The sequence below is a fragment of the Rhinolophus ferrumequinum genome, chromosome 13 (genome assembly GCF_004115265.2).
Source record: "Rhinolophus ferrumequinum isolate MPI-CBG mRhiFer1 chromosome 13, mRhiFer1_v1.p, whole genome shotgun sequence".
In the NCBI taxonomy this organism is placed as follows: domain Eukaryota; kingdom Metazoa; phylum Chordata; class Mammalia; order Chiroptera; family Rhinolophidae; genus Rhinolophus; species Rhinolophus ferrumequinum.
In genome coordinates, this window is record NC_046296.1 from 8,680,582 (window position 1) to 8,700,741 (window position 20,160).

The 20,160-nt window shown below is 52.8% G+C and overlaps 1 protein-coding gene across 2 annotated transcripts; it reads left to right on the forward strand.

Annotated features, from left to right (window-relative positions):
- Positions 1 to 4,073: 4,073 nt before the first annotated feature.
- On the forward strand, positions 4,074 to 13,874 carry SFTPB (surfactant protein B). 2 transcript variants are annotated; one of them, XM_033125144.1, is made up of 11 exons: positions 4,074 to 4,137; positions 4,477 to 4,607; positions 4,844 to 4,915; positions 5,269 to 5,394; positions 5,939 to 6,091; positions 6,351 to 6,440; positions 9,751 to 9,934; positions 10,083 to 10,243; positions 11,079 to 11,159; positions 11,667 to 11,751; positions 12,664 to 13,669. In XM_033125144.1, the coding sequence occupies exons 1-10, from the start codon at positions 4,074 to 4,076 to the stop codon at positions 11,727 to 11,729; spliced, it is 1,125 nt and encodes a 374-aa protein (XP_032981035.1). In that variant the 3' UTR covers positions 11,730 to 11,751; positions 12,664 to 13,669. The 2 variants fall into 2 exon arrangements, with proteins under 2 accessions (XP_032981035.1, XP_032981034.1); XM_033125143.1 differs by lacking the exons at positions 11,079 to 11,159; positions 11,667 to 11,751 and having other exon boundaries at positions 4,480 to 4,607; positions 9,751 to 9,943; positions 10,107 to 10,243; positions 13,644 to 13,874.
- Positions 13,875 to 20,160: the final 6,286 nt, after the last annotated feature.

The following is a 20,160-nucleotide window of genomic DNA, read 5'->3' on the forward strand; positions in this document are numbered from 1 at the left end:
GTGCTGGGTCCTGAGAATCACTGATGAACAAGACAGGCACATTTCCTTCCTGTGAAAATGTCCAGTTAGAGATGGAGGGAAGGAACACCTGACAGAGGTGGAAAAAGAACATCTGTGACGCTGAAGCCAAGTGTCACCCATTGCAGACATTCTCGGAACCTATTCTGCATCGAGATGTGAAACCCAGATCCTCCCCAGGGCCTCCACTGTGGTCAGACGCTTTGGCACAGAACACACACACACACACAGCCGCTTTGACCAACATTGTGCTTGCCGTGCATGTGGCAGCTGTTCATTCAGGTTTGGAAAATATGAGCTCAGGCTCCTGATGTGGGCAAAGGAGAAATGGGGTGGGCAGCTCTGTTAGTTTCCTGGGCCTGACATAACAAATTACCAAACTGAGTGGCCTAAAACAAAAAATGTATCCTCTTGCAGTTCTGGAGGCTGGAAGTCTGAAATCAAGGTGTTCTCAGGGCCATGCTCCCTCTGAGGGCTCTGAGGGAGAGTCCTTCCCAGTTTCTGGTGGTTGCTGCAATTCTTGGTGGTCCTTGGCTAATGGCTGCTTCAATCTCTGCCTCCATCATCACGTGGTATTCTATGTCCCCATCTTCCTCTTCTTATAAGGACAGCAGTCTTGAATCAAGGCCCATGCTAATCCAGTATGACCTCATGGTAATGTTATCGGTCCAAATTCTGTATGCCCGACATTTCAAAAGGCCAAAACTCAAAATGTCAGAGTTCGGAGTAAAGGAAGTTTTACTGATCGAGAAGTCACCAACCAAGAAGAAGGGGTTGTGAGGAAGATCAAAGTCAACATTGGCCATTAGCATCAGAATCTTGGGGAGCCTGGGAAGACAAAGGGAAGAAAAAGAGAATGGTCCTGGTGCCCATCCACATCCAGGGTGCAGAGCCATTGGGCCGCTCAGGAATAGACGAGGGAGCTGGAGGTTGGGGTCTGGCCACTAGTCCCCACTAAGCTCCTCACCATTCTGAACTCACTGTGCAGCAGGGCCTCACATCAAACTGGGACAAAATGACCTCTGTCCCCGCCCCCCGAGCTCCCTTTGCATGAGCCATTCCCTGTGCCGAGAGCCTTTTTCCAATCCTGTCCCCTTATTTTGAGGCCAACTTCTATTCTTCCTCAAGTCTCTGTTGAGCTGTCCCATGGCCCCTAGAGTCTCCTCTGCCTCCCCAGGCCTGGGCAGTGCCCCAACTCTGATCATTGGTCAGTGGCGCCCAAGAGCTGTCAAGTCCACAAGGTCAGTGACCTCCCTTTTTCCAACTCCCACATCGTTAGCTGTTATCTGGTCAGATGAACGAGTGAAGGAAAGCGCTTCATAAACTCCTAAGTTTTATTGTCCACACTCCTTCCCCCTCCAGGGGAAATTCCTTCTTTTGAAAGAAAGCAAGATGTAAGAAAGAACTGTGCTAAGAAAGGCTGCGATGAGGCTAAGACACCTTTGAAATACCAGAAGTAATACCCCTGGACGCAGGTATTACTCCTCAAGAGAGCACAACATCTTGTTAACTATCCTGTGATCCAATCCCCGCCTTGCTTTCCCCACCTTCACGCCATGTTCCTTAAATTCCCCCTTAATTCCAAATGCATAAACGAAACAGCAAGACTGTCATTCTCCAGAGCATTTGAGATCTTATTCCCCAGCATATGTTGTCAGTTTGGGCTCAAATAAACTTTCATAAAAATTCTCTACAAGTTTGGATGTTCTTATGTCGACAGATATTTGGTAACAAAAAAGGACATTGTAATAAAAACATTAATAGGATGTGTGCACGTATGTATATGTTTACTTTTATATATACACGTGCAGCATAAAGTTTATTTAAATGTTAACAGTAATAAACAAACAAAAAAACCCACAGAATTGTCACATGGGGACCCTTTATCACACTCCTTAGCACCTCAGCCTAGGGCTGCTGGGCAGGACAGTAGATAGGTAGGTAGATAGATAGATAGATAGATAGATAATAGATGGAGAGAGAGAGAGATAGGTAGATGATAGAGACTGACTGACAGACAGACAGACAGACAGACAGATAGATGATAGACAGATGGAGTGAGGGTGAGAGAAGTGAGGAAAGTCACAGGCCCTAATGATTCAGTCCCAGAGCAACATCACAGAAGCCAAATTTTAATCAGAGATTGTGGTGAGGGTGGCGTCAGAGCAAGAGGAAGCAGGGACCCATCGCAGCCACCATGAGGCAGGACACTCTCCCCATGCCCAGGGCCAGGGCAGCTTGGCCAAGGGCTGGTTTTTTTGTGTTTCCTTTATTTTATGGTCTTGAATGGCAGTTCTAATAGGTACTAATCCCTCCTTGAGGATTTGATGAGAGCCATGAAACCACTATTCAGAAAACTCCACATAAACACATAGTTTTGTCTTCAGTTTGGTGGATTTGCGACTACTCCATTTCCCTTTCCCTCCGGGCACACAGGAACATTACATCTGCCAGCCTTCCCCGCGGTTTAGTGGGAACATGTGACTGAGTTCTAGCCACTGAACTGACGGAAGAAATGAAGGACACCACCCCAGGCCTGGTCCCCAAAACTTCCCTCACTATCTTCCACTCTTTCGCTCTGTGCCCTGCGGCCAAATGCACAGGATCCCAGGGGGACTCCAAGCCCTGAGGGACAGCAGGGCAAGCAGAGGGAGGTGCCTGGAGTCCTGACACTGGACCAGAGCCTCCCCGCCCGAGGCACTGCGACGTGGGTGAGAAATAAGTGTGTCCTGTGGGAAGCCAGTGGCCTCCGGGGCTCTTTGTTACAGCAGTGAGACTACCCTGACCAATAGAGCCCTGCAGGCAACCGTCCACCCATCCCCACCATTCTGCTCAGTCGGGCCTGATTGTTTCCACACCAGATACAGCTGGGATCGTTTGTTTGACACTAAATCACAAGCACATTCCAGTCCCGCCTTCTTGAGCTGGTATGGAGCTCACAGGGCTCCCAGCCTTTGGTCACACATGTACATACAGTCTTGGTCGACTCCCTTGATGGCCACTGTGTTTGTCATGTTGACAAGGGCTTGAGGTCAACAGAAGCTACACAAATCCCTGTGTGACTTCGAGGGTGTCACTTGACCACCGTGTGTCCCACTATTTTCCTCATGGTACAAAGCCCTGCCTTGCCCACACTGTGAATATTGGAGCACCTCCCAGCGTCTAGAGGGCGCCTCAGTAATCGGGTAAACTGAGCACCCAGGTGACGGCAATGAGCGAATGCTCTCCTCCCTCCACTGGCAATCGTGTCCGCCCCAGCGTCAGAGGGTGTTTTTTCTTGGGTGTGCCCTGCCCCGTGGGGCCTGACCTGAGAGCCTCCGCAGGTGCAGAGGACAGTTTCCTTCTCCTCAACCACCTGCTGTGCCCCAGCCCCCACCCCAGGGAAACAGTCGCATCCCCTGGATGGAGCTGTCCTAGATCCACCTGGGAACCTCAGCGCCCATGTCCTTGTCTCAGACTTCCCAGCATTTTGTTTCCTCTTGTTTCATGTAAACACTCTTCTGACTAAGGTCAACCGTGACCCATGCGTCCATAGAAACAGAGGAGTTTTCTGAGAGGAAGGGTAAGGATGAGGGGGGTATGTGGCCTGGGAGGGTCCTCCGTTCACCCTCCGGTGCTTGCCCTGAGTCAAGAGCCAGGCAGGAAGCTCTTCAGAGCTTTGCTCAAGAGCAGAGGAAGCCCAAGAGGCCTGCGGTGGGGCAGGGAGGGGGTCACTCTGGCTTCCCTGGTCTTGCCTCAGTTTCCCTCCCATAGCCCAGAGAGATGGGACCAGATGTGGAGGCTCAAAAGCCCCCTGGTTCGAGGGAGCCAGGAGTCCAGTCTAGGCCCATGGGAGGTAAGGCAGGGTGCACAGGGAGCAGGAACAGGCCTGGGGGGAAGGGGCAGGCAGGAGTGTCTCTGCTGGGAAAAGGTGGGATCAAAGCACCTGGAGGGCCCTCCAGGACAAAGACAAACACTGAGGTCACTGCTGCTGCCGCCCAGCCCTGCCCCCGCACCCCTGCCCCCAGCTATAAGGGCCCTCGCCCCAAGCAGACTGTCCAGGCTGTGGAGGCATGATGGCCAAGTCACACCTGCTGCTGTGGCTGCTGCTGCTGCCCGCACTCTGTGGCCCAGGTGCCGGTGAGTCTCCCCAGCCTCTCCTCACCTCCCTCCGACCTGGGGCCAGGTGTGGAGAGGTATCAGGGCCGTCTCCACCAGTTACTGAGCCCCAGCTCTGTGCCAGGCATTTCCCTACTCTGTATATTATCCTCATTTTGAAGATGAGCGAGCTGAAGCTCAGAGAGGCTCCAGGGCTCGTCCAAGGTCACACAGCTGGTGGGCACTAGAGCAGGTGGAACCCAGAGCTGACTCCAGCATGTTTAACGGCCATGCGTTACCCATGAACCTGGGTTTGGAGTGTGGGTGAGGTCAGGGCACCAGGTATGGCCTGGATCCCAAGGTTGCTCTGGCCCCAAACAGCAGCTGTGTGGACCACTTCGTCCCAGGCCTGTGCCCAGGGCCCCGAGTTTTGGTGTCAAAGCCTGGAGCAAGCACTGCAGTGCAGAGCACTGGGGCACTGCCTACAGGAGGTCTGGGGACACGCAGGAGCTGTGAGTACCCCCCACGGACCCACGGGACTGAAGGGCTGGGGTGCAGGGTGCTCAGTAGGCTCTGGATGGGCCTGAGTGATGGGAGGAGCCCCCACATGGGATGGATGGCGTGGGATGAGGCTGCGGGCAGGTGCCTGTGCCTGGGAGTGCCGTCGTCCTCTGCCTGAAAGAGCCTCGCCTACTTCAGCTGGGAGCATGCCCCAGCTCATGTCTCCCACTGTGGGACCCCTCCCCAGGATGAACTGTGCCAGGAATGTGAGGACATCGTCCACACCCTCACCAAGATGACCAAGGAGGCCACTGTCCAGGTGATGAGGCCCAGACCCTGGATGAGGCTTGGGAACCAAGAGATGGGGGACAGAGTAGGAAGAAGAGGTTAGCCCCTTAAAGAGCCATTTCCAGGCCATGGGTGAGCCCCCCAGGTGCCTCCTGGCCAGAAGAGGGCGCTGGGAGTAAGCTCGGTTATTCCTAGGGGAAGGGTCCCTACCTGTGCCCAGCTACTTAACTCTATGATGCTCTCTGAACTCCAGTGCCCTGGGGAAAAGGTAGCCAGTCTGCCAGGTGGTGGCCCGGCGTGCAGGGACTCGGGCAGAGGCAGACCTCAGGGAGGCTAGGCTGACTGTCCCCTTTCCATCCTTGTTGGCTCCCGCCTGCCTGCCAGGACATGATGCGGAAGTCCCTGGAGCACGAGTGTGACATCCTCCCCATGAAGCTGCTGGTGCCCCATTGCTACCAAATAGTGGACCTCTACTTCCCGCTGGTCATCGACTACTTCCAGAACCAGATCGTGAGGGCCCTGCCCTGCCTGCCATGCCCACCCAACCCAGAGACACACACACCCACAGAACGCCAGCCCAACACACGCACCACACACGCAGACCCTGCCCACAACCGGTCCAGGAACCAGTGCCCCTCAGCCAGGCACACAGCTCACAGCCCGAGCGGCGCAGCTGTACACAGTGGGCCTGCACACTTACGAGCACCACACACACCCTTCACACAAACACACTCGGTCACACACTCAGATACACACTCAATCGCATACAAAACCAACCCATTACACACTCACACATACAAACACTCTCACATACACACACATGTGTACACTCATTCATTCTCACGAACATACATGCTCACGTTCATTCACAGACATTCCCAGATACCTGCCCCAAAGTCTCCACATGGCCCCATCTCTGCCTTTTGTCTCCCCCACAGTTGTAAACCACAGCCCCACCCAGCCTGCTCCCCGACTCCAGGCCCAAAGACAGAGGTCCTAGTCCCTGAGTCCTTGAGCCGGCCTGACCACACCTTCACCCTGCATTGTTCCCTAGAACCCAAAGTCCATCTGTGAGCACCTGGGCCTGTGCAAACCCGGGCATCCAGAGCCAGGGCAGGAGCCGGAGCTGTCGGACCGTCTGCTGGACAAGCTGGTCTCGGCCGTGCTGCCCCAGGCCCACCAAGCGAGGCCCGGGCCTCAGACACAGGTAAGGGAGGCCCCATACTGGTGGCCCGTCACACCTGACAGGTGGGGATCCAAAACGCTAGGACCCAGCCAAGACCTGTGAGCACCTGGGCCCTGGGAGAGGCAGAACCGAGAGTCCTCTAGGCAGAGCCTGAGGCAGGAGGGGGCAGGGGACGCAGAGCCCTGAGGCAGGAGGGGGCAGGGGACGCAGAGCCCGGAGGATGCCGGCGCCCAGTGCCCAGCCGCCCAGGGCCCAGCCCACCTGTCATTCTCTCCCCCAGGAGCTCTCCGAGCAGCAGTTCCCCATCCCCCTCCCTATCTGCTGGTTCTGCAGGACTTTGATCAAGCGGATCCAAGCTGTGGTTCCCAAGGTGAGCCTCACCCCCCACCGCCCTACCTTCTCCCACCCCTCCTCACACCCCCTTCAGGGGCCAGCTGGCTGCCGGAAATTAGGAGGAGAGCCATTCTCATGCATTGCCCTCACCCGGCAGACCCTGGAGCTCAGGCTCAGGCTCAGTCGCTGCCCAGCCTAGAGTTCATTCGTCAGATGTTAGGCCCCCACTCTGTGCCAGGCAGGCAATGCCGAGCATCAAAGCACAAACATGGACAAGACCCAATCTTGTCCTCTGGCAGCTCAGCACCTGATGCCAAAGAATCCCCAGTGGTCTCTGTAGAAAAGGTGTCTTAGTTTGTCAAAAGGAGAACTTCCGCAGATGGACTCCCCTCCCTACCTATGCAGAACTTGGAATCTTCCAGACCTGTGGTGACCATCGCCCAGTCTTCCCCTGCCCTGAAATGGGGCCCAAGTGAGGAGAGGCTCTGCCCCATCAGCCCTTCTCAGATGGACCCCCCTAACCATCTGGTCACTGAGGGCTCATGGCAACAGACGAAGTCCCTGCTTTCCTGAGTTTGCACTGTGGTGGAGAGATTTTCTTTTTTTTTGGGTAGTAATAGGTTCCGAGCAGAGAATTAAAACAGATGAGGTAAGCAGTTCTTCGGGCAAGCCCTTGAGCAGACGCCAAACTACATCCCCGGCTACAACTCCCCACAAAGCCCCACCATAATCCCAAACAGACTGCTTACATTTCAGCATTTCCGCTGCAAGGTTTCGTATAGGGTGGATAACTGTGGACAGGCATCTAGGCGGGAGTTGGAGCCAGCTTGAAGGTTTAGGATGCAGGCTGGTGAGAGAGGAGGTGACAAGTGACAGACTCTGGGCAGGAGACTCTAGGCTGAAGAAGCACCTGCTGAGGCCAACAGCTCAGCCCATGTTAGTGGCTGTGGTAGGTCCTTCCAGGAGGGGCTGGGCCAGTGCCACCACCACCTGGTGCCACCCCCTCCAGTCCTCCATAGCTAGGACCTGTGACAGCAGATCCACGCTAGCAAAGGTGCCCACAGAAAGCGACGTCCTGGTCACCACCAAGCTCGGCTTTCCTTATTGTTATTTACACTGAGTGCCAGCACACCTTCCTAGAGACCCACAGTCAGGGCCTGCTGACCTCTCACAGATGCGAGGAAATCCCTGTGGGAAACCCGGGTCTGCTGGATGCCAGCTGGGTCACCCTGGCTGTGGGTGGATGTCTGGGGGGGTGGGGGTGGGCACCAGGGCCAAGGGGAGAGCAGCTCAGATTACCCAGTCCAGTCAAAAAATAAAGTAAAAATGAGGTGATGGATGGTGACGTGAGGGTGGGGGTTAGGCTGGGTGGTCGGGGAGAGTCTCTGAGGCGGTGACGATTGAGCTGAGACCTAGAGGTCACCAAGGCCTTGATGGGCAAAGGGCCTCGATCCAGAATGAGCTTGGCGAGCTTGAAGAACAGACAGCCAGTGTGGTTCCAGCAGGCAGGCCTGCGGGAGTAGTCGGAGAAGGGGGCAGAAAGGCAGACACAGCAGGGCCACGTGGAAAGAGCTAAGCTGAGGTAAGAAGCGCGGATTCGATTCTGAATGCAATTTACAGCCAGTGAAAGGGTTCAAGCAGGGGGTGCCGTGATCTGATTTATTAGAGATCACTCTCCTGCTGTTTGAAGAATGCACTGGGCAGATGGGAGGCACGTGTGAAAGCAAGGAGAATAATTAGGAGATCTCTGCCGACATCAGAATGAGAGAAGACAGGGGAAGGGATGGAACCAAGAGGGGAGACGGGATGTGTTTGGGAGGTCGGCTCAGCAGGATTCCGTGACGGATGGGACTTGGGGAGTGAGGGCCAGCGAGGAACCAAGGATGATTCTGTGGACTTCGGCTTGAGGAAGCAGATCCTTGATAACGCCACCAGCTGAGGTGGATAAACCTGAGAAGAAACAGGCTTGGGCAGAGCAAAAAAGGAGTTCTTTCCTATCCGTGTTAAGTTCAAGACACCTTATGTGACATACAAGCCGGCAGCCGAATGGAATACCCAAGCCTTAGGGGAAAGGTCAGGTCACAGACAGCAATCTGAGAGTTTCTGGCTATGGACAAGATTTAAATCCAAGGGAATGGGTGGGATCAGCCAGGGACTGGTGGGGACAGAGTGGGGGAAGAGGCCCGGTCAAGCAAAAGCAAACACCAGCAAAAAAGCGGGAGGAGGACAGCCAGTGAAGTGGGGGAACGCTGAAAGAAGAAAGCATTTCCAGAAGGAAGCAGTGGTCACCGCGGCTGGGAGCTGCAGGGAGATCAAGACGACCCGAGGACTGACGACAGAGGTTGTTGTGACCTTGAGAGCTGCTTTGGAGGCGTGATGGGGCAGAAGCCCAAATCGAGTGGGCTCCGGGGAGAATGGAGGGGAAGAAGTGGAGCAGCGAGCAGGGACAACTCTTTCAAGAACTTTTTCTGGGAAGGGGAGCAGAGACCGGTGAGGCTTTTGATGCTGGAAGTCACATTAGCGTGTTCTCATGCCGATGAGACCAATCAGTGGGCAGATGGGAGAAGTAATGAGACAGGACAGCGAGGACAGTGCAGGGTGAAGCGCTTGTGAAGGTGGGGGCGAGTCCATGAGTGGACGGGGCAGAGCGAGAGTCACTCGTCTGCCATCGCAGCAGGAGGGGGGCCGAGTGTGGGTTCCCAGGCAAGCACGTGGGCACAATTGGTGAAATGCACTCGTGTGGAAGGGATCACACTCCAGAGAATACACTTCCCTGTGCTTACTCCTAGCAGGAGCTGCCAGCAGGAGCAGGGGGCAAGGCCAGCCTGTTGACTGCAGGTCCTTTACATGTATTGGTCGAGTGAATGAAGGAGTAAAGGCACGAGCCGACGTGCTTGCCACCTCCCTCCCTGCTTTTCAGCTCAGACCCTGTGTTTGGAACTGTGGTGGGTGGGGAAACATCTGGCTTCTCCCAGGAATGCACTGGGGACTGTCTCTGGGAGCCACAGACTTATCCTGGCGTCAGGAGAGAGAAGACACAGATGTGGTTCCACCTCCCCTCCAGGCTGTTGTTTGGCCTTGGCAATGTCCACATCTCCAGGTTAGCCGTGACCCTTTCAGCAAGTCCAGTCTTAGAGTCAGAGCTGGTTCACGGCCTGGCTCCTATGCTTGGTTATTGACTCTGGGTAAGTTCCCTGGACTCTAGGATACTCAATGCCCTTATCTGTAAACAGCATAATAACTCTCAGAAGGAAACGAGAGGGTGTCTACAAAGTGCCCAGCTGGTGCAGGCACAGAGCAGATTTGCAAGGGAAGTTCCACCCTGCCGTCTCTCGGCCCTGCCCTAGGGTGTCCTGGCGATGAGTGTGTCCCAGGTGTGCCGCGTGATACCCCTGGTGATGGGCGGCATCTGCCAGTGCCTGGCTGAGCGCTACACTGCCCTACTTTTGGATTCTCTGCTGGGCCACATGCTGCCCCAGATGGTCTGCGGCCTTGTCCTTCGGTGCTCCAGAAAGGATGGCTCTGACACGGGTGAGCCTGCGGCCCCAGCCCTGCCATTGCCCACTCTCATCCCCTCCCCCCAGCCCTGCACAACCCTCTCTCCAGCCCCCCTGCACTGCATCAGCGAGGACAGGAGCTGAACACCTCTGGAGGGCAGCCTTGACTGTTTCCTGCCTAGGCCTTGCCGCTCTGGGGGCGCTGCCGGGAGAATGGCTGCCACAAGACTCCAAGTGCCACCTCTGCATGTTCGTGACCACCCAGGCAGGAAACAGCAGTGAGCAGGCCATGCCACAGGCCATGCGCCAGGCCTGCCTCAGCTCCTGGCTGGACAGGCAAAAGGTGCGGACAGGCAATGGGGCCTCAGGACACAGGGTCTGCGCGGGGTGGAAGGATGAGCCAGGAAAGGCTTCGCAGCCAGAGACGCACACAGTGGGCTGGGCCCCTGCCCTTGAGGAGCTCAGACAGGACATAGGCCAAACAACGGTGAGACTATAATAAGGCAAAACCCACTACGGTCAGGAGTGGCCTCTGGACAAAGGGCGTGGGCTTGGAGGAACAGCAGGCCTGTCCTGGGAACGGAGCGTGAGGCCGGTTATACATCAGGAGATGAGTAATGCTGGGGCCACCTGTGCAGGGCAGGGCCGGGCTTTCTCTCTGTGGTCCCAGGCCCGTCTCAGCGGCATCCCTCCTCCCAGTGTGTCTCACTGGGGACACACCCACCTGCCAAAGGAGAGAGCCTACAGTCCCAGGACTAACTGTGGGTGACACTAAACTCCCTTCATAAAGTAAGACCGATCCAAGGAGGCAGCTTTCTGAACAGTATTCTTCTGACCAGCAACTTTCAGGGCTCCCCTCTGCCCACCATATCAGGTGTCAAGACCAGATGAACTTTAAGATTTCCTCTAGAACTGAAAAATGGGAGGAGGGCATGGTGGTAGCTAAGATTCTGGCCCTCTATGGGGGTTTCAGGACCCTCCGCCAACGTCTCTGGCTTTCCCGACAGAAACCTACATTTCAGCCCACGCCAGCTGTTCAGGGGGCCGATGCCTGGACGTGCACCAGGTCACAGGGAGCCCTAGAGTGACCCAGATAAGTGGAGAGGCCAGGAGAGCCAGTCAGGAGAGGCCTGAAAGGGGCCTAGGTCCACCCACGCTGTGTCTGTCTCCTTCCACAGTGCGAGCAGTTTGTGGAGCAGCAGTCCTCGCAGCTGCAGAGCCTGGTGTCCCGGGGCTGGGACGCCCGCACCGCCTGCCAGGTACGGCCGCCCCTCCCCTCCCGGATGGTCCTGGGACTGGCTCCGCTCCCAGAGCCCCACCCTCACTGGTCCATGATCTGCAGAGGTCTCACTGCCTTGGTCCAGGGCAAACCCCCCACCACCACTGTTTTAATATAGCGAAGGAACACTCAGAAGGGTCAAGAAAAAGCCGCGAAAAGAATGAAAACGGAGGAGTTTGGGGAGGGCGGGGGCAGCTTTAAGGAATGCGGTGTGATGTACATTATGGGATGGGGTTGTTCACAGAGCCTGGGGGGGTGCAGAGTGGGGTCCTGGGGGCTCTGGACCAACCCAGAAGCTGGAAGGCAGTGGCTTGGGGAGTGGCCTGAGGGGGTCTAGGAGTTCACTCCAAGAGCAGGTGGGCAGGGGCAGGTGCAGTGAGAGCTGCCAAGCTGGGAGGAGCCTCCCGTCCCCTCAGAGCTGGAAATAGGGAGTAGAGGGCGGAAATAGGGAGTAGAGGGCGAGGCCCTGATGCTGTCTCTGTGGCAGGCCCTGGGGGCGTGTGCGGCCGCGCTCAGTCCTCTCCAGTGTGTCCACAGCCCCCACTTCTGAGGAGAACTCAAAGCTGCGCCAGGTGAGTCCAAGCCCCCAGTTGGGGACAGGGATAGTGGGAGGGTCCTGCACCATCGGGAGGGGGTCCTCTTCTCCCCAAGCAGGAAGAGGCAGCCATTGCAGCTGGCTGTGCCATCCTCCTCCTCACAGGCCACCGCTCACGGCTCCTAAGGGCCCCTCACAGCTCACCCTCTCGCCTCCTTCATCTTCACTATTTGCTATGTTCAGACCAAGGCCAACCTTTCCTGAAACTCAGGGGAAATCATACTTTGCTGCCCCAAAGTGTCGTCCCCTCAGGAGCCAGGAAGTCTGCCATCACGACCCTCCCTCCTGAGTCACCTTCCCTCTATCACTGTCTAAGTCAGAGGGAGCACCTTAGGATGGAGGGGTCACCTGCAGCCTCTGTAACCAGGTGCTTCGGGGCAGGGCAGTGACCCTGAGAGGGACGGACACAAAAACAGTAGCCGTGAAGTCTCTGGAGAGCAAACTTGGTCCACTTTACAATTCTGCTTAGAGCCAGACCCTAACACATTGGTCACTTATTCATTTCTTGACTCACTTTTTAAAAATGTAGTGCGTGCCTGTGGCCAGGCCACATTTTAGTGGCAAAGGCTAGAGCTATGACCAAACAGTGAGCACCCCGCCCTCCTGGAGCGCACACGCCAGGGTCCACCTCTTCCATCTCGAGGCGACAGCCCAGCCCTGCTCCTGAAACGCTCCAGAATCACAAGCCCCTGTGGGAGGTGGTGAGGAGGAAATGCCTGCCCCAACTCAGGCCTATCCCTCAGGGACCAGTGTAATATTATTTCTCCCCCACTGGTGACAGCTAGTAGGAGCTGAGGGCTGCCCAGGAAACTGGGAGCCACCTTTCCCCAGCTCCCAGGGCTCCCGCAGCAGGAAGAACTGGGCCTTCTCTCTCTCTCTGTTGAAATAGGAAGAGCAGTGGGTTGGGACAGGAGGCCTGGGTTCCGGTGCCAACTCTGTCATCAACTGACCACTGGTCCCCAGCTAAGATATGCCACCCCCTCACTGGTCCTCATTCTCCTCAGTGGCAAAGGGGAGCCAAGTGAGGCCCAGTGAGGCCATCTCCAGGACTCCAGAGTCTCCCACATGACGACTCCTCAAGCTCCCTGCCCCCACTGAAAAGAAGCCTTCACTCTTCCCCTTCTCCTTTCCTCAAAAGGACCTCAAGCTGGTGGACCACGCGCCTGTAACTTGTGCCTTCAGTCCTGTCCGTCTCGTACATCCTATCTGTAAATATAGCCCCAAACCAAAGCCACTTCCATCCTCTTTGGGTGTGACACGCGGCCAGAGCAGCATATTCTGCAGGTTGTCTGTGAGAACCGGCTCCAGCCCTGTCACCCCACCGCAGCCAGCCCAATTCCCATAGATGCCCCCGAGCTGGGCCGCGGTCCTTCCCCAGCTCCTAGAGGGCGGGGGGGTAGAAGCTGGGCCCTGCCTCCCTCGATCTCCATGTAGGAAAGACACTCGGTTTTACAATTATTTTGCTAACACTTTCACAAAATTCAAACTTCAGAAGAATAAAAAATGAGAACATAAAGTACCATAAAAGATGGACATGAAATCTTTAAATGCTTTTTTTTAAAATTCAGGACATACCTGGCGCGGTCAGGGGCTCAAGCGTGGTGGGCAGGTCACTGAGCAAACTTTCAGATTTGAAATGTTCTGCTGCTTAAGAGCTGTTGCTTTGTTGAGATGTAAAGAGGGGTTTTCTTTTTTGTCTTTTTGTAAAGTGAACTTCCAACTTTTGTTTGAAATTGCAGGCTGATTCGCTTTCTGCTATGATTTATCTCCTCAAAGCTCATTTGGGGTTGTGCACGTGAAGGATCAGTCCCTATGTAATACAACGCCTGTAACAATGCTTACAAAGTCCTATTTCCTTGGACTAAAAAGCAAAGGACGCTATCCTTTAAGATGCTGCAGAAGCCACAGCCTCGCCCGAAGTTAGCTGAGTGGGGGCCTACCTCACTCGCCTCCTTGACAGAGAAGTAGATATCTGTATCACCTCTCCCTCTTCAAACTGCTTCCAGCCTGGCCCCCACCTCTTACTCTCCCCTCTCCCAGAGTCTACTCACTGCGATGAAGTGAAGTTGTTAGGGTACGAAAAAAATCAAAATATACAGAAAAACGAATAAATAAACCTTTAGCATTAAAGACCTAAGTGCCTGGAAGTATCCTGTTATTTATACAAGAACTTTTGTCAGTATATTTCCTATTGTAAAAGAAATACATGTTTATTGTAGAAAATTCAGAAATTGCAGACCAAACCCGAGTTGGAATCATCCACAATCCCACCAATCCCAGGAAAGCACTATAGTAGGATGTATACTTTGACATTGAGTTACAGACTTTTCAATCCATTTTCTGCAGCCCTCCACCATTCAAGCACCAAAGGAGAGCTTGCTAGGCAACTTGCTCTTGAGGTAGGGATAACACACACAAATCCTTGCCCCTCAATTTAAACTTTTAAGTAGACTTTTGTCAATCTATAGCAGAGTATTGTCTTGAAAGCCATTATTTCCATTGCAAGACCAAAGTCCCTGAGAGAAGAGTGTCTTCAATTTTTTAAAAAGCTTGGTTGGGAAGATGAAGAGCCAAAGTGTGAATGAGAGGAGGTATTAATAGTTTATCCCACAAGCAAGCATGGGAATGAGCTCCTACTCAACAAGACGTCAGGAACTGACCAGCTGGTAGGAGGAGAGAACTGGAAGGAAGTGGCTACAACTGAGAGTCAGAGGGTCCCTGAGACGCGGCCAACATCCTGCCACTGGAGGAAGGTCGGAAAGAAGCCCCAGGAGAGGTTAGGGCCCAAAAGCAGAGGGGACTTGTTCTTCACTTTCCAGGGTGTGGCGTGAGGAAAATACGAGTCCCTTAGAGAAGCCTGCCTCCAATCTGACATCAGAAAGAGTGAACAGAACAGCCTTAAAGACGGACCTAGACAGACAGGCCTGAGGATGGCCTCAGAGGGCGCCTCCTGCCTGATGCAGGAAAGCAATCACACCCCATAGCCCAAGAAGCTATCAGAACCGCTCTGGACAAAATGGTGGGCCCAAAGAGCCTGTGACTGGGGACAAAGCACTGACAGATTTTGTGGACCTTGAGAGGAGCAGAAGTCAGACATGTATAGTTAATGTGGCACAAGAAGGTGGAGATCAGGCAAGGTCAGAGAAGTAAAAGAAGAGCAAGAGTTAAAAGGAAAGGAGAGCGTCCCTAGCAGGGGATCCAGATGGCACAAGGCCTTGTGTCCTGTGGCACATCTGAGCAACAAGAAGGTCAGTGAGCCTGGGATCGAGGACCAGGAGAAACCTCCCGAGAGGTGAGGCTGGAGAGGTTGAGGATCCAAGCCTTCATCAAGGGAGATCAGGGTATGGTGTGAGGCAGAAGTGTCTGGGTTCGACTCGTGTTTCAAAAAGTGACTCTGGCTAAAGTGTGAATGAATTAGGGGGAGGGGACAAGGGAATGGTCTCCTGTTAGGAGACCATTGTGAACAGACACTGGCAATAGCTTAGACCAGAATGACAGTGGCAGAGGGCCTGTGCAGCAGTCACATGGGTCTTGGAGAATGACTCAGACAACATAAGCTTAATCAGATGGTGACTCCAATTGAAGCTGTTGTCCCAAACGTAGCACAGCAGAGCCCCGGGCACTCAGCATGCAGCTAAAGCCTTTGTTTCCAGACCAATTTCTAAAGATCACCAGAGTAGTTTGCTTCTACGTGGCAGGGGCCAGTCGTATACCTTCAGTGTTGCCTCAGAACAATGTCAGTTCTGTTCTCTACCATCATATAGTCACAGACATCCTGATCGTCCTGACAGTCCACGATGTAAACATCACACTAGTCTACTGCATTGATAACATGATGATTGGTTCCGATGAGCAGGAAGTACTAAATACTTTAATTTTTAAAAAAAATTTTTTAAGGAGGGTGGAGCTCACAGTGGCCCACGCGGGGATCAAACTGGCAACCTTGATGTTATCAGCAACATGCTCTAACCACCTGTGCTAACCGGCCTTTATATGCCTTTGTAAGACATAAGCAAACAAAGAGGTAGGATTTAACCCCAAAACAATGAAGGGGCCTGCCACCTCAGAGAAGTTTCTGGGGGTCAATCGTCTAGAGTATCAAAATATCCCCTCCACAGTGAAAGACAAGTTACTGTACCTACCACCCGCCACCACCACCACCTGCCCCACCTGCTCAAGCAGGTCCAAAAAACTAAAAAGGCACAATCATTGGCAGGCTTTTGGGTTTTGGACAACATATACCACATTTCAGTGTGTTACTTTGACCCAACTACAGACACAGCTATAAAGCTGCTAGTTTCAAGGGTAGACCAGGACAAGAGAATGTTCCACAGCAAGTTAGGCTGCACAATGGGCTGTTCTACTACTTTGCCTTATACTCCAGGACATCCAGGGACATTTTGAAGTGTGCATGGCAAATAGGAATGCTGTACGGAGTTCCTGTGAGGACCAATAGGGGAATCACAGTGCTGAACTCCTGGATTTTGGAGCAAGTCTATGAGCTCGTCTGCAGATATCTATTCTGCTTTTGAGAAACAGCTTCTGGCTAGCTACTGCGCCATGGTAGAGACTGAACACCTAACCATGGGCCATCAGGTGACCACGCAGCCTGAGCCTCCCCTCATGAACTGGCTGTTGTATGAGTCAGCTAGCCACGTTTGGCACAGGCAGCTGCCATCTATCACGTGGAAGTAGTACATGAGACCAAGCTCGGGCAGGTCCAAAGAACACAAAGTTACATGAGCAGGAGGCTCACATCCCTTTCACATTGGCTCCTGATACATCGCACCCTGGGGGTTCCTTAAGACCAGTTGACCAAGGAAGACAAAGCTCAAGCCTGCTCTATAGATGGGTTTGTACAGCAGGCTGGTAAACCTGCAAGTGGGCACCCGCAGCACTTCATCCCCACTCAGGGTGACACTGAAGGACAGTAGTGAAGAAAAAGGCTCTAGTGGGCAAAACTTCAAGCGGTACATTTTGTTATTCACTGTATTTAGAGTGTGAGATGGCCAGAAATACAGATCTAGACTAATTCACGGGCAGTTGCCAATGGTTTGGCTGATGGTTGGGGATTCAGAAGGAACAGGATTGTAAGACTAGTGAAAAGGATGTCTGGGGAAGAGGTATATGGATGGACTCCTTGAATGGGTATATACTATGAAATATTGGCATTCCATATGCCTGCCTGCCAAAAGACAGCCACTGCAGAGATGTCTCTTACGTATATACCAGTGACATGCTCTGTGGATATCAGCCCGCAGCCTTTCTCCAGCCACCGCCAGGGCTTGCTCAATGAGCTCATGAGCCGTGGGGGCGGGGAGGGAGGCTATGCACGGGCTCAGCACCATGGGCTTTCCCCTTCCCCTGACCTGAGTCCTACTTCTGCTGAGTATCTAACGTGCCAACAGCAGGGGTTAACACTGAGTCCCCAACAGGGCACCATTCCTTGTGGGGATTGGCTACCTACCTGGTGCCAGGCTGATTACCATCTTCTATCACGGAGAAGGCAGAGCTCTGCCCTCAGAGGAATGGAAACATATCCTGGATATGAATTTCCCTTCCCTGCCCATCATTTTCTGCCAGCACCACCATCCATGGACTCCCAGAATGCCTCATCAACCATCAGGGCACTCCACACAGCACTGCATCTGATCAAGGAGCTCTTTTCATACCAAAGTGCAGCAGTGGGCTCACAGCCATAGATCTAACTGGTCTTAACACATATACCACCTAAGGAAGCCGCTGGCCTAACTGAACGGTGGAATGACTTACTGAAAACTCAGCTACAATAATATCGTTTGGCGCTCGTCTTTCAGGATGCAGTTCATGCTTTGAATCAGAGACCATTACATGGTGCTCTCTCCCCCTCAGCCAAAAAAACATGGATCCAAAAAATGGGTGGACGTTGGAGTGACTGCTCTGTCACACCTCATAACCTTGCAGAATTTTTGCTTCCTGTCCCAGAAACTTTAAGCTCTGCTGGTTTGGAGATCTTAGTTCCAAGGGAGGAATGCTTCTACCAGAAGACTCAACAATGGTTCCACTAAACTGGAAGATGAGACTGCCACCTGACATTTTGGGCTCCTTATGCTACTGAACCAACAGGAAAAAACAAGTAAGAGGAGGGTGGGGAAGTGTAATCTACTTGTCAGAATGACTCCTGATTATCAAGAGGAAATTGGTAGCTCCTACACAATGCAGGCAAAATGGAGTATGTCCAATAGTAACGGTTAATGGAAAACTAGCAACCACACAAAGGGGTGGGGGCAATATAATTAAGGAGTCAGGCCCTTAGGGACTGGAGATTTGGGTCACTACCAGGTAAAGCACCCTGTGCTGAGGTTCAGGCTTATGGTAGAGGGAGTGGAAGGACAGATGTCAGTTACAACACTGTGACTAATTACAGAATTGAAGACTGACTTTGCTTATTTTCTATTTGCTTGTTATATGTGCATGGTGATCCGTACATGCTAACAACCATTTTTTCTCTTCTTCCCATTTTCATATAAAATTTATTGGAAATTAACTTTACAACTTAGTCTGTAGGTAACAGAATATTCAGTGGGACTGTGAATGAATTTGAGCAACCAATAAAGCCATCAACGGATATGACTGTGCATCTCATTTTGGAAAAGCTGGAAAAATTGTTCCCTTGTCAGAGTAGCTTTTTGTTAGGCAGAAATATAGTTTCTTTGTTTTTGTATGGAAATGCAATGTGTGTAACAGTGCATATGGAAGCTGAATTATCCAAGGGGTAGAATGTGTCAATTATCAATTTAGTACCTCTCAGTTCCAAATTTACCTTTTTTTGCCTGCTCTGTAAAGGAAGGTGGCTTGGGGCCCTTTAGATTTTTCCTTGCCAGCTGCCACTGAAGGGTGCTGTCAGAGGGTGGAGACACACGACAGGAGGGAAGGGCTGTGCTTCCCAGTCCTGGTGTGCTCACTGGAAAGCAGCACGTGCAGCTTTCTCCCGCATGAGGCTCCTGCTGTTCTGATTCCCCAGTGCCTGGCCCCTGCAGTGCACAGCAGGCTGCAGCACCCAGCAGCTTCACCGGGCACTTCCCTCCTCCCGGGCAGTTTGGTAGCAGACTTTCCTGTAAGTTTTTCCTAACACACTAGACAGCAGATTTCTGACAGGTCCCAGGGGCACATTTTCAGCAAGGTCTGGATCTCAGCCTTGGACACTATGTCAGCCCTAGGGGTAGGGTAGTAGCCGTTCCTTTTATCTGCTATTTCTACATTCTTTAGAATTCTATTACTAACCAATCCCTGGCTACTCCAATCCCATTAGAGTTAATAATTCTTGAAATTATATTTTTCCTGATCAAGTTATAGTATGGTTTCTCTCTCCAGATTAGATTTAAACTAAGCCAACACTAGCTTAGACTCGACCGTGGCAGAGAATGAAAAGAAGTGGGAAAATTCAAGAAAACACAAAGTAAAATCAATAGGACCTGGTAATAGATTAGACAAGGTAAGTGAGGCAGGCGGAAGGATCAATTTTCAGCTTATGTAACTGGATGAACGGTGGAACCCCTCGCCAACATAGAAACCACCGGAAAGGGGCCGAGAATGAGAGGAAAACTCACAGGTTCAGTTTTGAACAATGCTGAGTTGGAGTTGACTTTATGACACTCAAAATACAAAATACAGGCAGTTGGCTCTAAATTCTCAAATTTAGAGAAGTCTGGAATTAAGATTGGAGTCATCTCCCTTAAAGTGATACAGGTAGAGTTGAAATGGCCTAGGGAAAAAGTAAACAGTGAGAAGAGAGGGCCTGGCCTGAGGAGTGCCAACTTTTAATAGCTGGATAGAGAAAGATGAGCCTGCAAAGGAAACACCGAAGCTGTTAGCGAGGTGGAGGGAAACAGGACAGTGTCTTGCTCCAGACACTAAAAAGGTGTGGCAGCCACAGAGGGGCACGGCTCCCACCTCCCTTTAAGAGAACTTGCTGTAGCTGCCTGCCTGCCAGCAGCTGCTGTACCTTCAGCTCTCCCACATCTTCAGACCGGCCGCAGCGCTCAGGCCACGGTCACACTTCTCCAGGCTGTTCCCCATCAATGACTGAGCTTAACGAAAGCCATTTCTGCTTGATTCTTCTGCCAGGCAATCTGCTCTGGGCTCTCCACTGGCCTGGCTGAGACTCTCAGGTACTTTTTCCACAGTCCTTCCTTTCCTCTTCTCTCACACAGTCCTGCGCTACAGGCTGAAGCCATCCAGACTTCTTATAAAGCACAATTATAATTTATCACTTTTAACCAGATACTTTGTTACTCAGAGAGACAAATGTATCTGAACTGACACACCACGCACAAGATGCCAGGAAGACACAAGCATGATATCCACCAGATGACAGACTGTAGGGTATAGTTTGCGAGGCTTAAAA

Coding starts and splice junctions, on each gene's coding strand:
- SFTPB (XM_033125144.1), top strand. CDS start 4,074: ATGGCCAAGTCACACCTGCTGCTGTGGCTGCTGCTGCTGCCCGCACTC. Junction 4,138..4,476: donor ACTCTGTGGCCCAGGTGCCG/GTGAGTCTCCCC, acceptor GGCCCCAAACAG/CAGCTGTGTGGACCACTTCG. Junction 9,935..10,082: donor AAAGGATGGCTCTGACACGG/GTGAGCCTGCGG, acceptor TTTCCTGCCTAG/GCCTTGCCGCTCTGGGGGCG.